This window comes from Gasterosteus aculeatus, chromosome 8, assembly GCF_964276395.1.
Source record: "Gasterosteus aculeatus chromosome 8, fGasAcu3.hap1.1, whole genome shotgun sequence".
NCBI lineage: Eukaryota > Metazoa > Chordata > Actinopteri > Perciformes > Gasterosteidae > Gasterosteus > Gasterosteus aculeatus.
Window position 1 is genome coordinate 12,036,859 of NC_135695.1, and position 13,842 is coordinate 12,050,700.

Sequence of the window (13,842 nt, forward strand, 5' to 3'; positions counted from 1 at the left end):
AACTGTATTTGTTGTACCGCGCAACTACATTTGCATACAGTGTTTGACAACAACTGAACAAACTTCCGTCTCCATGGAGAGCCCTGGGTGTTTCCATGGCAACGCGACCGGGCTGTCGCACCTCGGGGCAGAGTGGAAGCAACGATCTTTGGAGTTCTTTTTCCGAACTGTCATTCTAACGTCTCCCCCGGGAATCCAACATGTCTGCGTCCGAAGGGGACAACTCCGCGCCGAAAGCATCGAGGCCGCAGCTCGCACTGGACCCGAGAGGTGACGTTAGCTAGCTAACAGGTGGATGTTAAACAGACTGATTAGCCGATGATACCCGGCGACCATTGTTCCGTTGAAAAGACGCTTGAAAGGTCTATGGGCGACGTGGACAAGACGTTGCAAATTAGGTAACAGTCAAAGGTTTACGTTTAGACGTTCATTTAATACGTTTAATACGTTAATGTTTTGTCCTCTACTTTGTGCTATTAACGTTATATCATTATTTTAGAGGTTTACAAAGAAACGACGTCCACAAATTTACGACCTACAACTACACGTTGACGTCTTTTCAACGCCTACAATTAAAAAATATTTCAGTTTCGAACCAAATTATTAACGTCTTTGTTCTTGACTTGTGTTTTGATGCTTTTAATGGTTCAATGTGAAACACTTTGAATTGCCTTACTGTTGCAATGGCCTACACACAAATAAACCCACCTTTCTTCAAATGAACACAATTAGACACCCTCATCATCACACAATACGTGTAGTTTTTGTGTCATTTCAAAGTGGATTCGGTCACATCAAGGTGAGTTACACACACCCACTGGTTTGTTTGGGTTTGGTTTTTATTTATCTCTCTTGTGGAATTAAATCGCGTAGTCCCAGCAGAGAGCAGAAAGACACAGCGTCCTCCTGTCAGCAGCCACGTCATCCCGGATGAGCTGCTCCTCGGCCTTCCCTCCGCTGTCAGCAGCAGGAGCCATCGGCCCGGGAAGGTATCTTCTACCGCCAATCATCCCAAGCAAGTTATTTCTGTGTGGCAGTTCCTAAATTGACTCTGGATTCAGGTCTGTGGGTTCAGACGGCCAGATGCAGTCTGGCATCACCAGCTCGGACGCGAGAAATACAAATTCTTTCTGGAGCAGCCGACGTCCCTGACTGGAGCCGGCAGGTCAGCCGGACCAACAAATTGTTGTTGTTGTTGTTACAACGGTGAAGTTCATCCAAAGATCTAATTTGAAAATCAATCTCTAACCAGGAGGGTGTAACAGGATAAAACATGACTTGTATACACTCTACTGTTACTATTACTGCCATTACAGCAACATGCATGTTAACTCTTTGCATAAAATACAAGACCGGATTAATAAAAACCCATCTTTGTTTGATTTTTAATTTTCATAGCGGGGCCAAACTGATTTTAAGTATAAATAGGTATCTGTAATCAGATCATTTTATTATTGCTGTAGAATCAGGGCAATGGTAGAATAGATGTGCTTGTTTCTGTATTCATTTTTTCTCTTCTATTTTGATGACGTTAACGCAGGGATATTTCGTTTCTGTGTGATGCTACGGTAACCAAGAGGACGACGACCCCCCTACCACCCCTGACTGACAGAAGTGGCGTTGGACACACACAGGTAAACTGTCTCAACCCATCAACATCTATGTTAAGAAGTTTGAAGTGTGATACTGTAATCAGCGCCCTTCTGCATTTCAGAACTTGAGTGTCTCAGAAAGTCTGATCCCGGAAGAATATCACATTGTGAAAAACAAAGGGCTGCGGACCCTTGAGTTCTACGAGGAGTGAGTCTGCTCTCTTAGATGTTCCATCCGTTTATTTTTGTGGTTCAAACTGACTCTCCTGTTGGTTCTCTTGTCAGTGCGTTCACAGTGCAGTTGCGGGACGATGAACAGAAGCTACGGGTCTTTCCTTCGTTGTGAGTTCAAACAATTTGTCTACAGATTAGGTTTTAGACTAGGAAGTAGACTTCACTTGGAGATTTTGTTGTGTGTGTCCAGGAGGCCCAGTGGCAGACTGGAAGTGATCCAGCTGATGAGAATGATGGATGACATGCTGGAGAAGGCCGGAGTGGATCAGCATTTCGAGGAGCTGACAGAGATCTCCCAGGTACACAGACAAGCAGAAAGCACACGGGCTGCTCTGTGCATCTATGACTGACACTAGTGCTGCGCTGCATATGCTGTATGCACCAAGAAAAATACATACTACACCAACATCAGGCTTTTGGGGAAATCTGATGCAGGGGCCGGAGTGTACTGAGGGCACCCTCAGTGGAGGAGGGACTGGAAATCTTTCTGTCATAAAAGCTGTATATAAAAACTAATTTTCTCCTGAGATTTTTCCTTTCCTGTAGAGCTAGCTATACACAAAATTGGAAACAGTGCAATGACATGTCTTACAGATGGAGGCTCTGCTGGAGCTCGTCCAGGTAGAGCAGAACATCTACAACGTTGTTTTCCATGAGGTGATTCGGCAGGTCAGCGTGGGCTGTGCTGAGAGAGGACAGCTTCTTGCCAAACTCCGGTTAGCAGCTAATACACAAGGACGGCATTTCAATTCTGAAACACCATTGAGGGAGTTTCATGTGCTTTTAAGAATAATAAATAGTGAAATTAACCTTCACTCTGTAATTGTATTACCATTTTATAGTTTTTTGAGGTTAGTTTAGAAACACACTTTGACAAATAGTCAGGAGATTTCACTTGAAAGTTTTCTTCCTGCATTCACCGCAGAGAGTCCTTTTTCACAGCCGCTCTGGTGTTTGTGTGTGCAGACAGCGCTACCAGTCCCTGCTGGAGCGAATCCCCTGCCGACTGAAGGCTCTGCACACTGAGGCAGTGGCACAGCGAGCTGTGGACCGCCGGCTCACCGAGGAGATCCATCGCATCAAGACGTCCATCCAGAAGCTCAACGTGTACGTAGCTCAGGTGTCAGGTGACTGTGTGTGTTTTTAAACACTGGAACATGTTCAAAGAGGGATTTTATTCAAAGGGTGAATAATAAATGCAAATTACCAAAAATAATAGCACCCGTTACAATATTTAAAATATAAGGAATGTGTTGCCAATGCTGATTGGCCTGCGTATCTGTTTATGGGTTTGCATCCTCTTCACAGGGAGCTGTCCAGAATCAGAGACCACGATGCATCTGTTTCCCAGCAGGCGGCGCGCGCTCACCGGCAGCTGGCCGGGGCACTCGAGCTGTCTCAAACCAACTCTGAGTCAGTCCTTTTCCTAAATTGATGCAATCAAAAATTAACCTTCCTGATTCATTTTACGCTTTTATATTTGTATATGCGTTTATTTAAAGAGACTTATGAAATAATGATTGATCAAGAAATGACTAAAACTACAGTAAAGAGTAACATTGTTTATTCAATTGCCAACATTTATTAGATAAGAGAGACTGCTATCAACAGTCCTTGTTATAATGTACACAGCAGCCTTTTACAAAAATAGACCAGATGTTCCCTTTCAAATAGTCCCCATGCTCCTCTCAGTGTGGTACAGGCTTATCATGAATTTTATGAGCTGCAGAGGGGGCGCCATGAGGCTCAGCTGCTCCAGATGACTGAGGAGAGAGACTCCTTGAGGCAGTTGTCACTGGACTTCGCCCTCAAGGTGTGAGAGCCATGATGTGTTTCTTTTTTCTTTCTGTTGGATTAACGTCACGTGTTTGTTGTTTGTGATTTTGATGTAATGCTGAATAGACTTTACATTAACAGCGCAATCAGAAGGAATGAGAAATATATTACGGATAATATGTTACGTGTAACATGTCTCTGTGATTGTCAGGTGATCAGGGTAAAGAAGCTGAGGCTGATCAGCCAGCTTCACATTGTTGCACAGAGCTGGTTCAATACAGCTGTGCACTGCAGGCTTTACATCTCTTCGAAGGTAACAATGCAGTTCATAGCTGGTAACAGTTTCGGTGTTGCTCAAGGCGAAAACACCAAACGCCCCAGAATACTTTGTGGAAATATTCCTGGTGGTTCAAGTACACTTTTAATATGAAAGTGACCTTCCTACTTTAGGACACGGAGGATCTGACTACCCTCATGGATCTTACTGACCAATGGGAGGAGCAGCTGACTGCTTTTATGGCCAATTTCAAGAAGATTGAGTGTGCTCAGTGTGAACAGATCAGTGCGGTCCAGCAAGGCATCACCAAGTGGCTCGCCCTGTGCAGCACACAGAACAAGTAAGGATAAACCAAGATACCAGGGAGATTATGTATGGGTTCATTATTAGCCATCCATCTAACAAAAATGTTTTTGGTTTTTTAAACTCTGATAACCTATAATAATAGTGTTTTTGATCAGTAAAGTACTGTAATTGAGAGCAGTTTATGGAGGAAGCGATTGATCTGTGTGTGCATTCTGCCAAACATGCTGTTACTCTCTTTCAAGCTGTTCTGAATCAAAACATGGCAACGCTTCTTTGGAAAAGTGCCATTCTGATTTGAAGGACTGGTCAAATGTAAGACATTGATTTCCTCCATCTGTTTTGCCGTGTTCTTCTCCTTGTAGGTTATTGATGTTATCTATACATCTATATCTTTAACACTCGGCTAGAGTCCCAGACCAGGAAAAGCTATTCTTAAATCACGGGTATATTTTGTCTTGCTTCCTATAAATTGTATTACAATTATCCAGTGGATATGTTGCAATTTGGGTCATACAGTATGTGTAGTCTCCTCCATGTCCTCTGTCTCTTCAGACCCTGGCCCTTCAGTGTGACAGCTGTCAGGGTGAGAAGCTGCTTCTCTGCCACCCGACACTCGGCAAGCTTGACTGTGTGCAGGAAAGATGTTTGAATATGAGCCTTGAGCTGTTCAGAAGACACGCTTCTCCTGATGGCACACCCCGCAGAGGCCAACAGGACCTAAGAGAGCTCGATGTGGTCCTATCTGAGCTCCTGAAACAGCTGGAAACTCAAGTCACTGGTTATAGTGGTGAGGGTTGACCGAGACACAATTTTGAATAATTCATAATTAGCTAGAAACTGGAATTCTTTAGGCCTACAGACTGTAAAATGTACCTTTGCTTGCCACTGCTCTCAGTGAAGTCCAAATGGATATCTGTAAACAAACAGAACTAGTGACAGCTACAAAATCAGGATTTGATAACACGTAGTTTCATGGTGTGATGCTGACATACATACTCAAGCTCTAGTCACAGAATCTTCCATCTCAAATAACTGTCTTTTAGTGCGATAGACTTAATATATGTATTAAAGGGTTGGATCTGATTCCAGTCATGTGGTTTTCAGGGATCCACGGACAGATCATGTCACTGCTCGGCTTGATGGAGTCTGAAGTTACCAAGCTTGGTGAAGAGATGGCTCCACCAGGAATGAGTACGGTTTCTGACTGGCTGAAGCTGGAGAAGGCACTGCAAAACTGGAAGAGTTTGGCTGAAGTCTTTGAGAACGTGGACACAAATAAGCCAGACATATTGTAAGTTCTGTCTACGGAATGGATTTAATGCAGAGACAGATTGCCTAATTTATACACATTTTTAAAATTGTTTGTCAATTTGCTCCAAAAAAAAGACTTTTCAATGTACTGTACTGTAAATGTGGTATTCTGCATATGTTTATGGATCACTCATAAGAAATTGTCTATTATTCAAGTCTCTTTTTTTGTTTAAACACATTGTATTTGTGTTCTGGTGAGAAATGTATTTTATTTTAATGAGCACATTTAAATAGTTATTTACTTGCATGTATTTGTCTGTTCAAACAGCACAGAGACAGAGAAGGCGTTAGAGAAAGTGCAGGAATTCATAACCAGCCTGTCCACCTTCACCGATGGTGAGAACCACAGACTCAGTGACGAGGTCAGTGCCAACCAGGTTCACTAACACCCATTGAATGTTTGCAAAAACTACAACCTCGCTCACATTTCCATTGCGTGCTTTGGAACAAACCCATAACCCTCAGACGCTAGACTACGTTTGAAAGACCAAAGCCACTCCTAACATGTTGTAACTCAAATAGGTGACCAACACCGTTATGAGTGTGTCTATTTGCTGTGACGTTACAGCTTACGTGTGAGTGTTTTCTCTCTTGTCAGGTCAGTTCTATTCACATTGGACAGACCAGCTGGATGTTAGATCTGTTGTTCCTCACGGTACCCGAGTGTAGTGAAGACCAAGACCAAGAACAGGAACACCGCCAGGTTACAAACATCTCACTACAGACGCTGGATAAAGATGCCAAGACGCTGACTGAGAAACTAAACCTTATTTCCACGTACATCAGCAGGTAGCTGAATTTTACAATTCACATAATAATAAAAAATGCATAGTTATGCAGATGCTGTTTACCGACCCACAAGTTGTACAATACGTAAACAATACGTTAACCTTTAAGTACTGATCTGAATCAGAGGGTGGTGCTTCACTTTTCACACTGTGCAGTCTAACGACACACGGAAAGGAAACGATGGCTACCTATGATTAGTTACTCTAAGACTGAATTTAGCACTAGATGAGGACTTTCTCCAGGATTAAAAGAGGAAATGTTTGTTTTCGACTCCAGCTGTTGCCTACGGATTCTGGAGGAGCAGACGCTGAACCCATATGAAGTCGAGAGTGAAAATGAGAGGAATGAGTGCAGAAAGCTGCAGGTGATGATACAGAATGACATAGATGGCAAAGACTTAATAGAAACATCAGAGATGCATGTTTTTACGTTTCACAAATAGTGTTTAATAATCAAGATATGCACCAAACCGATATTCTATTTTCAAAAGGTTCAGCTTGTTGTTTTACTTACACTCCAAGAGAGGGAGCCATACACAAGTTAGATGACGGGAAGATGCCCTAAACAAACCTCCACGTGTACTGAGTGAGCTCTTGTGGTGTCCATCCTCAGAAGGAGTGCGCTGATTGGGTGGAGACCAGTATAATCCTGCTCACAAGGGCGACGGGTGGTCCTGCAGAGCAGCCTGTCCCACAGGCTGACCCCGCCTCCAGCGTTGATGTACCGGTCTGTCCAGCAGACAGCATGGAGACTCTGGTGAGGAAACATGGATAGACCTATTTTTGATTCACAATCTGTTGCTGGTTTCAGTTGTGATCACTTCACCATCACAAATGTTTGAGATCTGGAAACTGCAAGAGGAAGCAAATGTTTTTGTGGTTTTGTGTGTGTTTACAGGTGAACGAAGAGGTTGAAGCTGTGCTGAAAGTAGAGGTCAAAGATGAGACTAAGGCAGAACCGAAAGATGTGAGTCGTTTTAGGAGCTTCGGAGTTTGTGGTGGAGTATGTACACTCAATGACACTCTTCAACTATAACTATTAAACTTGCTGGACGGTGCTGTTTGGCGTCGATGTTTTATACAACATGTATCCTGTTTCGAAATCTGAAATATTTGATATATATGTATCAAAATAATATGGCTCACTGTGACCGTTATAGTTTATGAGTTTTATGTAATTTAATAAATTCTTGAGGATTACATTGGTCTTTTTTTAAAGGAACACGGCTTATTTCACATGTTGTGAACAAGACCTGCCGAAAAATAACAATGTTGTGGTTGTCGTCCTCCTGCAGGGGGAGCTTACGGTTTACGAAGCCCCTGTGTTGAAGCTAATAAGCTATGATGGAAACATTACACAAAGAAAGCTGGGAGAGAGCCGTGTCCAACTCAAAGGGGTCAGAACACTAAAGCACACACCCTTTCCAGTGTTAGTGTCTGGCCTTTCCCCGTGTAAGGAGCTGAACAAAACTGTCTGTCCGTCTGTCTGTCAGACTGAGCAGCTGGTTGTGTCTCCAGCAACAGATGAAGCCCGGGAAGCTTTTAGTGATCTCACCACAGTAGTATTTCTGCAACAGGAACTGCAGTAAGTTAACTCTCTTAATGTGAAGTGCAACTTTATTTTGGCATTACCTTCTCATGTCAATCACGTCACCTTTTAAAGGGGATATTATATTTTCCCTCTATATCCGTAGCTGTCAATGTTTTTTTTCAAGACTCTTTAAAAGAGGACAACCGTCAATGGATATCCGGTTTGTGCACGTACTGCTTTAAACACTCGCAGGCTACGGGCTCAATAGGAATTGATTTCTATGCACGCTTTTATGTTGCTCCACAGATTAGCTGAGTTGTGTTTGTTCAGAGATGGAGACTGGGCGTGTGGCTGTGTAAAAGACATCCAGTTTTGATTTCTCTTCATGTATGTTGAAGTGATGCCGAACTGCGTGTCCTGAGTACCGAGCAGCGGGCCTTCGAGGCCGAGGAAGCTCTGCAAGCAGCGTTGCAGAAGATTCAGGACCTGGAGAGACAACTGCAAGGTCGACCCAGTCTGGAGCCCGAAAGTAATGAAGGTACGGCCTAAATAATTATTAAGCATAAAGTTAGTACATGTTGTGCAATACATTTGTTTTTATTGCAGAGAGAAAGACGACACCGCCTCTCTCCCTGCGACCAGTAACCACTCCAGCTCCTCAAAAGAAGACCACAACTGAAGGCAAATCAACAAGTATCCCCAAAAAGACCAAGAAACGGTGATCTGTCACTACTTTCAATCTGTGTATTAAATGTTGGGTGAACTGTTTTTAGAAAAAAATCTAGTTTTTCATTTTCATGTATTTTCTGGGATGTAACAAGGCTAGTTCAGTCTGCAGGACTATGGAACCAGTTAAAGAAAACTCTCTAAGGTACAAGGACTCCATATTACCAACACATGTACTGCTTCACAAGGTTACACGTGAAAACACATGAAAGCTAAAGAACAAAACAGAAATACATTGACGAGATCAGGATGTTGTCCAAAATCATACCAATTGTATGAGAATTCATATATATATATATATATATATATATATATATATTGATTTTATTCTTGTGTAAACATTACTACACCCAGTTGACCAGTGGAAATCAGTGCTTAATCTCAACCACTCAAATTCCAAAAAACTAAATAAAACATTGATTACCAACTTCTTTAATGGGTCACAAAGGCTGTTGACTTTTACATGATCAAAATGCTCAAACTGTTTCATAAGCTCAGAATGCTTTACACTCGCTTCTGTAAGGGGAGTGAAATATAACATTTAAACAATGATCAACTTTCACATCATTGGCGAATCTGTATCTAGTTCCCCCTCTGTCGTCCCAACCTCTCCTTCCACTGCAGGGGGAGGAGGGGGTGGGAGTGATGAGAGGTCAGGGGTCAAGCTTAGTAGATCTTGGGAGAGTGGAAGGACCAAGGCAGGATGGAGGAGCCGCAGCGAAGCCCTGAACCCCTCCCAGGCATCTCTCTCTCCTTCTGCCGCTTTCACCTGGGAGAAAGAGAAGGACGGCTGTTGGAAGCATGTTTTCTCTACAGAAACATTACAGGGAATGCAGAAGAGATCTCACTGGCTGAGGTCAACTTCAGTTCAGAAGCTAAACCAAGACTGTGCTTTGGGACGGAAAATCTGAAAAAGCAGCCTGAGCAATCTTTGGTGTCACCTTTTGTCTTTTAGACACAACAACAGCGATGAGCCAAAGTTAGACATGTTCTAATTATAAATATAGAGTGAATATAGTGTATTTGAGTGTACTTCTACCTGTCTTGATAAAATTAAAGCTGCTGAGTTGAATTCATCTTTAGTGAAATTGACAACAGTAATATAATCAAATTGGAAGGCAGCATTAACATATAGAAAACATTTGATGAAAAAGCTGGTATGGTTACTCACTCTGACCTGTTGTTGTATTTTGGCCGCAGCCTCGGCAGCCAGACTCTGCTGTAACTCCACGGGAAAACTAAGCTCCTCTCTGACGGGGAATCAAACACAAGCCTGGTCAGCAGGAAGATACTAATCTCTGCATTACTCTTTGTTGTTTACCTCGGAAAATCAAAGATTTAAGAGGAAGAATTTTATCTAAAGCCCTGTTAGATCTTTGCAATGTACAAATCAGCCTCTTCTTTTCGGGCTCGCAGGTTTCTTCATAAATACTCGTAATTCTCTTCAGACATTTAAAGCGTCAGCTGTTAATATCAGGCGCTGCTGCCTGATACAAGAGCTCCAATAAAACAAAGATGCTGCCGAAGATGGTTGTCTTTCTTTATCTTCATTCTTACATGTCTGCTCTTTCCACCTTGATGCCCCAGCGGCAAGCGACAGAATCAACACCTGCTTGTATCTTCTGTCCGATCTTCCTCCTGTTGAGCAGGATGTGGCTGAATGTGTGTTGGGCGAGTACGTCTCTGACCACCGCTTGGACCAGAGACTGCATCACTGTGGTCAGACTGCAAAGAGCTGTGCTGCATAAAGTCACATTCTCTATCTGGTAATAACACACCGCACTCAGCTCCGGCCTCACCAAGTCCTTCGTCACCACCTGAGTACAGACGTGTGAAAAGTCAGAAGACTGGTGGCATTAGATTCTCTTCACTCATCACTTCACTTCATTTATTCATCCTCTGAAAAGGTTGAGTAACCCTGTTGGAATCATGCTTCATTGTGCGGGATTCCTCTAAATAGATTTCCCGGTAGGTGGAAAAATAAGCAGATCTTTTCTTGGACTATGAAAGGTTTCAGGGAAAGCCGTGCACACACACACACACACACACACACACATACACGCTGCACAGTAATCATTTGTACACATGGAGCCAAATGTGTTCTGTACCGTGTGAGGAGGAACCTTCAGCATCGTCAGGCGAATGTCAACCTTGTGACACACGTCAAGCAGTGGAAGGTAAAAAATCAGGCCTGGAGAAAGTAGGAAGAATGGTTAATGATGATGACTTAAAAAATACAAATAATTAAGGGTCGATTTAGATGTATGTTCACAAGCCAGCCATCCCGCCAGTAATTAATACCAATGACATTTACTGAGAAATGACAATTCAACTGTGTTGCATAAAAGAAAGCTGCGGTAATTGGTGACCACCTGGTCCTCTGGGTCTTCCTCTCAGTTGGTGACCCAGTCTGAAGATCACTGCTCTCTCATGCTCCCTCACTATCTGTCAATCAAAATGACAGACATCAGTCAGTCCATTGTTTTTATACAACACGTTGTACGATAACAATAGAGTGTGAGAAAGTATAAGAACATGAGTATGTAATGATGGCTGTGACTATAGTGTATTGCACTACAAATACAACAATGGCAATTAGGCAAAAATGCTGATAGTCTAAAACAGCCCATTGTCATACGTAAAAAATCCCAGTATTCACGTAACATATCTCCAAATAGAATTCTCCACGTGGTTCAAAAGCTGGAAACTGCAAACTTACACGTTCTATGTGTCTTGTTTTGCATAATTTCTGTTAACTAATCATTTTGAGGTGGACTATTGTACATGCGTTAGGTTTGTGGTCGGTCTGTGCTGTAGTTCGTACTTTGACACAGAACCAGATGGAAAGAGGGAGGATGAGGAGAACCAGAGCCAAGACGAAGACCATCAGCAGCCACTCACACACTCCCAGGTTGTCGTGCTTCAGACCTGCAGAGATCCACACCCGCACTTTGTGTGAAGAAGCCCAACCAAGATAATATTACATAAAAGACTGTTTCAATTTCATTGCCCTAAAGATTTTCCAAACCTTTTGTTAGGTTACGATTTGTCATTTATTTTTTAGTTTACAGTATACACTTCAGACAGACATTTTCAGATCACAACATTATTCACAGTTTAACAATAATACAAATAAAACCACTGTCGAGCGTTTCCCAACTGCATATTGAATGTCCCGGGCTTTTCTCCAGATATTAACTCACCTTCCTGCTCTTCTGCTGCTTCCAGAAGCCCCAGGTTCTCCTCCTTGACCTCGATGTCTCTCACGCTGTCTATGTCCACCACCGTGGTTCTCACCTTCACCTGTGTCTCCTGCTCCACCGTCACCTCGTTCTTCTCTGGCTTCTCGCTCTGCAGCCTCTCCTTCCTCGTTGATGATGTCCCGGGGACCCGGCCAGCCTTGGACGGTCTCGCCCGGTGACTTCTGGGAGGCGCAGAGGCTCCGCTTCCCCTCTCCCGCTCCCTCGTTGTGCTGGACCTCGACAGGAGACCAGGGTGGACGTCGGAGGACTTCTCCATACTAGCCGGAGGCTCTGCAGTGTAGAGCATGTAGGAGGGAAAGCAGAGACAGCTGAGAAATGTTCTCTATTTTACTGTTGCGGTTTGCTTCCTCTGGCTGGAGGTCCTGCTGCTATGAGAATCACACACACTACATGGTAAATGAGTCTGAACTAGGGAGTAGGACAGCAGTGGGAGTGACACACACCACCTTCTCTGTTTTTCAAATAAATTCAGGTCAGTGAACCATTGTGAGCATGATATTTAATAGGCTTTGTGTTGTCAAAGCAGCAAGTCAAACAATGAGTAAGGATAATGATTTACGAAAATGTCAAAATACGGTCGTGTGCAGGTCATCTCCCAATTTCCAGGTAAATCTCTCCCTTTTTTCTCCCAGATTCAGAGAGGCCTTATAAGAGATAAACTCACAATACCCAGGGATTGTTCGATGTTTATTTCAGTACTGTTCAGCAAAATTTGTCATCATTATTATTTGCTGATATTCATCAATAAGCTGTCACAAGGGTAAAAACCCAAATGTTTACTTTAGCTGCCAAAGCCTGGAAGCTCTTAATTCTGTCACAGAAATATTAAAGTGTAACATATAAGTTATCTCTTATGCTATTGCATCATGCATAGAATATTCTACTTCTAATAACATATACAATATAAACAGGCACACTAATTGCATTAAACTTCTAAATCTTTGTGTCACTGGGTGCATTTGTTTGGATTATGTTTCTGTACTTTTAAAGCCAAAGCCATTCAAAGTTAATTGCTGGGACAAAGTGTGTCATTGGAGCTGAGGGAGTCATGTTGTCTTCATTTTGAATGTGCAGAGTCAGGCTTCTCCTTTCCCAAGAGCTGATGTAGGGGTTTCTCTGCTTGCACAGGGCAGGACACACAATATCCTCCCTAATGGATCCTTAATTAAACTGAAAATGGTTAATATGGTTAAAGCACAGCTCTTCATATCCATCTTTCTCCACCGAGACCAGACGAGATTGGCAAGGAGGGTTCTTTAACTATAAACAATACAAGTTTAAACACTCAAATGACACATCTTTTCTATATGCTTACAGAATATCACCATGAAAAGTAATAATAGAATTTACAGAATAAATGATACTCCCCCAAAACAAACCCCCAGAAGACACCAAAATAACCCACTCCAAATCCAGCAATATAACCCCTCCCAAATGAAAATCTGAGAAAGGAAATTAAATAAATAAAACTCTAAAACTAAAAGAGGAATGCTACCAAACAGACCATAAAAGATAAACAGAAGAAGAAACAAATGAATGATAAAGACGGTCTGCAGTCTGCAGGCTTGAGCTATTTTTCATGTGTGACATATGAAGATCTTGGCTTTTTAAACATACGATCTTCCTGGATATTGGATTTCTCGGGTTGATAGACCGGACAACACAAAGTTAGCCAGCTTGTCGCCAGACATATCCAGAGGCGGGCGTCCAGCAGCTGTGCTTGTAGTACCAGCGCTAATGTTGACTTCATCAACTTGGACCTCAACTTGGACCTCTTCCACACGCACGCGGTGCTCAATCAGTCTTGAACAATTTAAAACTTCGTCGTCTATGTATACATCTTGAAGAGCACTTATCCGCCCTAGTATTTCCAAAAAACCCTCAATCTGTGTCAAAATCGTATCTGCAGAAAACCCATGTTGATGGATTTGATCTGCTAATGCTAGCATGCTACCTCGGAGCCCACCGATGTCTTCCATTATGTCAACACTCACGTCCCTTAGCCAGCCTTCTTTTGCACACGGCTCTGTTGTCTGTT

The 13,842-nt window shown here is 42.8% G+C and overlaps 2 protein-coding genes across 7 annotated transcripts; one reads left to right on the top strand and one right to left on the bottom strand.

Annotated features, from left to right (window-relative positions):
- The first annotated feature begins 80 nt into the window (after window positions 1-80).
- Window positions 81-8,972, top strand: axdnd1 (axonemal dynein light chain domain containing 1). Of its 5 annotated transcripts, none has more exons than XM_040184889.2 (25): window positions 81-270; window positions 874-989; window positions 1,062-1,165; window positions 1,541-1,634; window positions 1,715-1,800; window positions 1,878-1,934; window positions 2,017-2,125; window positions 2,421-2,542; window positions 2,793-2,933; window positions 3,135-3,239; window positions 3,519-3,639; window positions 3,814-3,915; window positions 4,053-4,219; window positions 4,428-4,497; window positions 4,738-4,972; window positions 5,290-5,476; window positions 5,765-5,858; window positions 6,095-6,285; window positions 6,562-6,649; window positions 6,898-7,041; window positions 7,183-7,251; window positions 7,580-7,681; window positions 7,778-7,869; window positions 8,214-8,353; window positions 8,422-8,972. In XM_040184889.2, the coding sequence occupies exons 1-25, from the start codon at window positions 201-203 to the stop codon at window positions 8,535-8,537; spliced, it is 2,922 nt and encodes a 973-aa protein (XP_040040823.2). In that variant the 5' UTR covers window positions 81-200; the 3' UTR covers window positions 8,538-8,972. The 5 variants fall into 5 exon arrangements, with proteins under 5 accessions (XP_040040823.2, XP_077964340.1, XP_077964341.1 ...); XM_078108214.1 differs by having other exon boundaries at window positions 88-270; window positions 7,183-7,287; XM_078108215.1 differs by having other exon boundaries at window positions 88-270; window positions 6,901-7,041.
- On the bottom strand, window positions 8,958-13,805 carry nphs2 (NPHS2 stomatin family member, podocin). 2 transcript variants are annotated; one of them, XM_078108219.1, is made up of 7 exons: window positions 11,745-13,805; window positions 11,366-11,469; window positions 10,914-10,986; window positions 10,650-10,732; window positions 10,099-10,358; window positions 9,719-9,791; window positions 8,958-9,310 (listed from the first exon to the last, which is right to left on the bottom strand). In XM_078108219.1, the coding sequence occupies exons 1-7, from the start codon at window positions 12,088-12,090 to the stop codon at window positions 9,101-9,103; spliced, it is 1,149 nt and encodes a 382-aa protein (XP_077964345.1). In that variant the 5' UTR covers window positions 12,091-13,805; the 3' UTR covers window positions 8,958-9,100. The 2 variants fall into 2 exon arrangements, with proteins under 2 accessions (XP_077964345.1, XP_077964344.1); XM_078108218.1 differs by having other exon boundaries at window positions 9,713-9,791.
- Window positions 13,806-13,842: the final 37 nt, after the last annotated feature.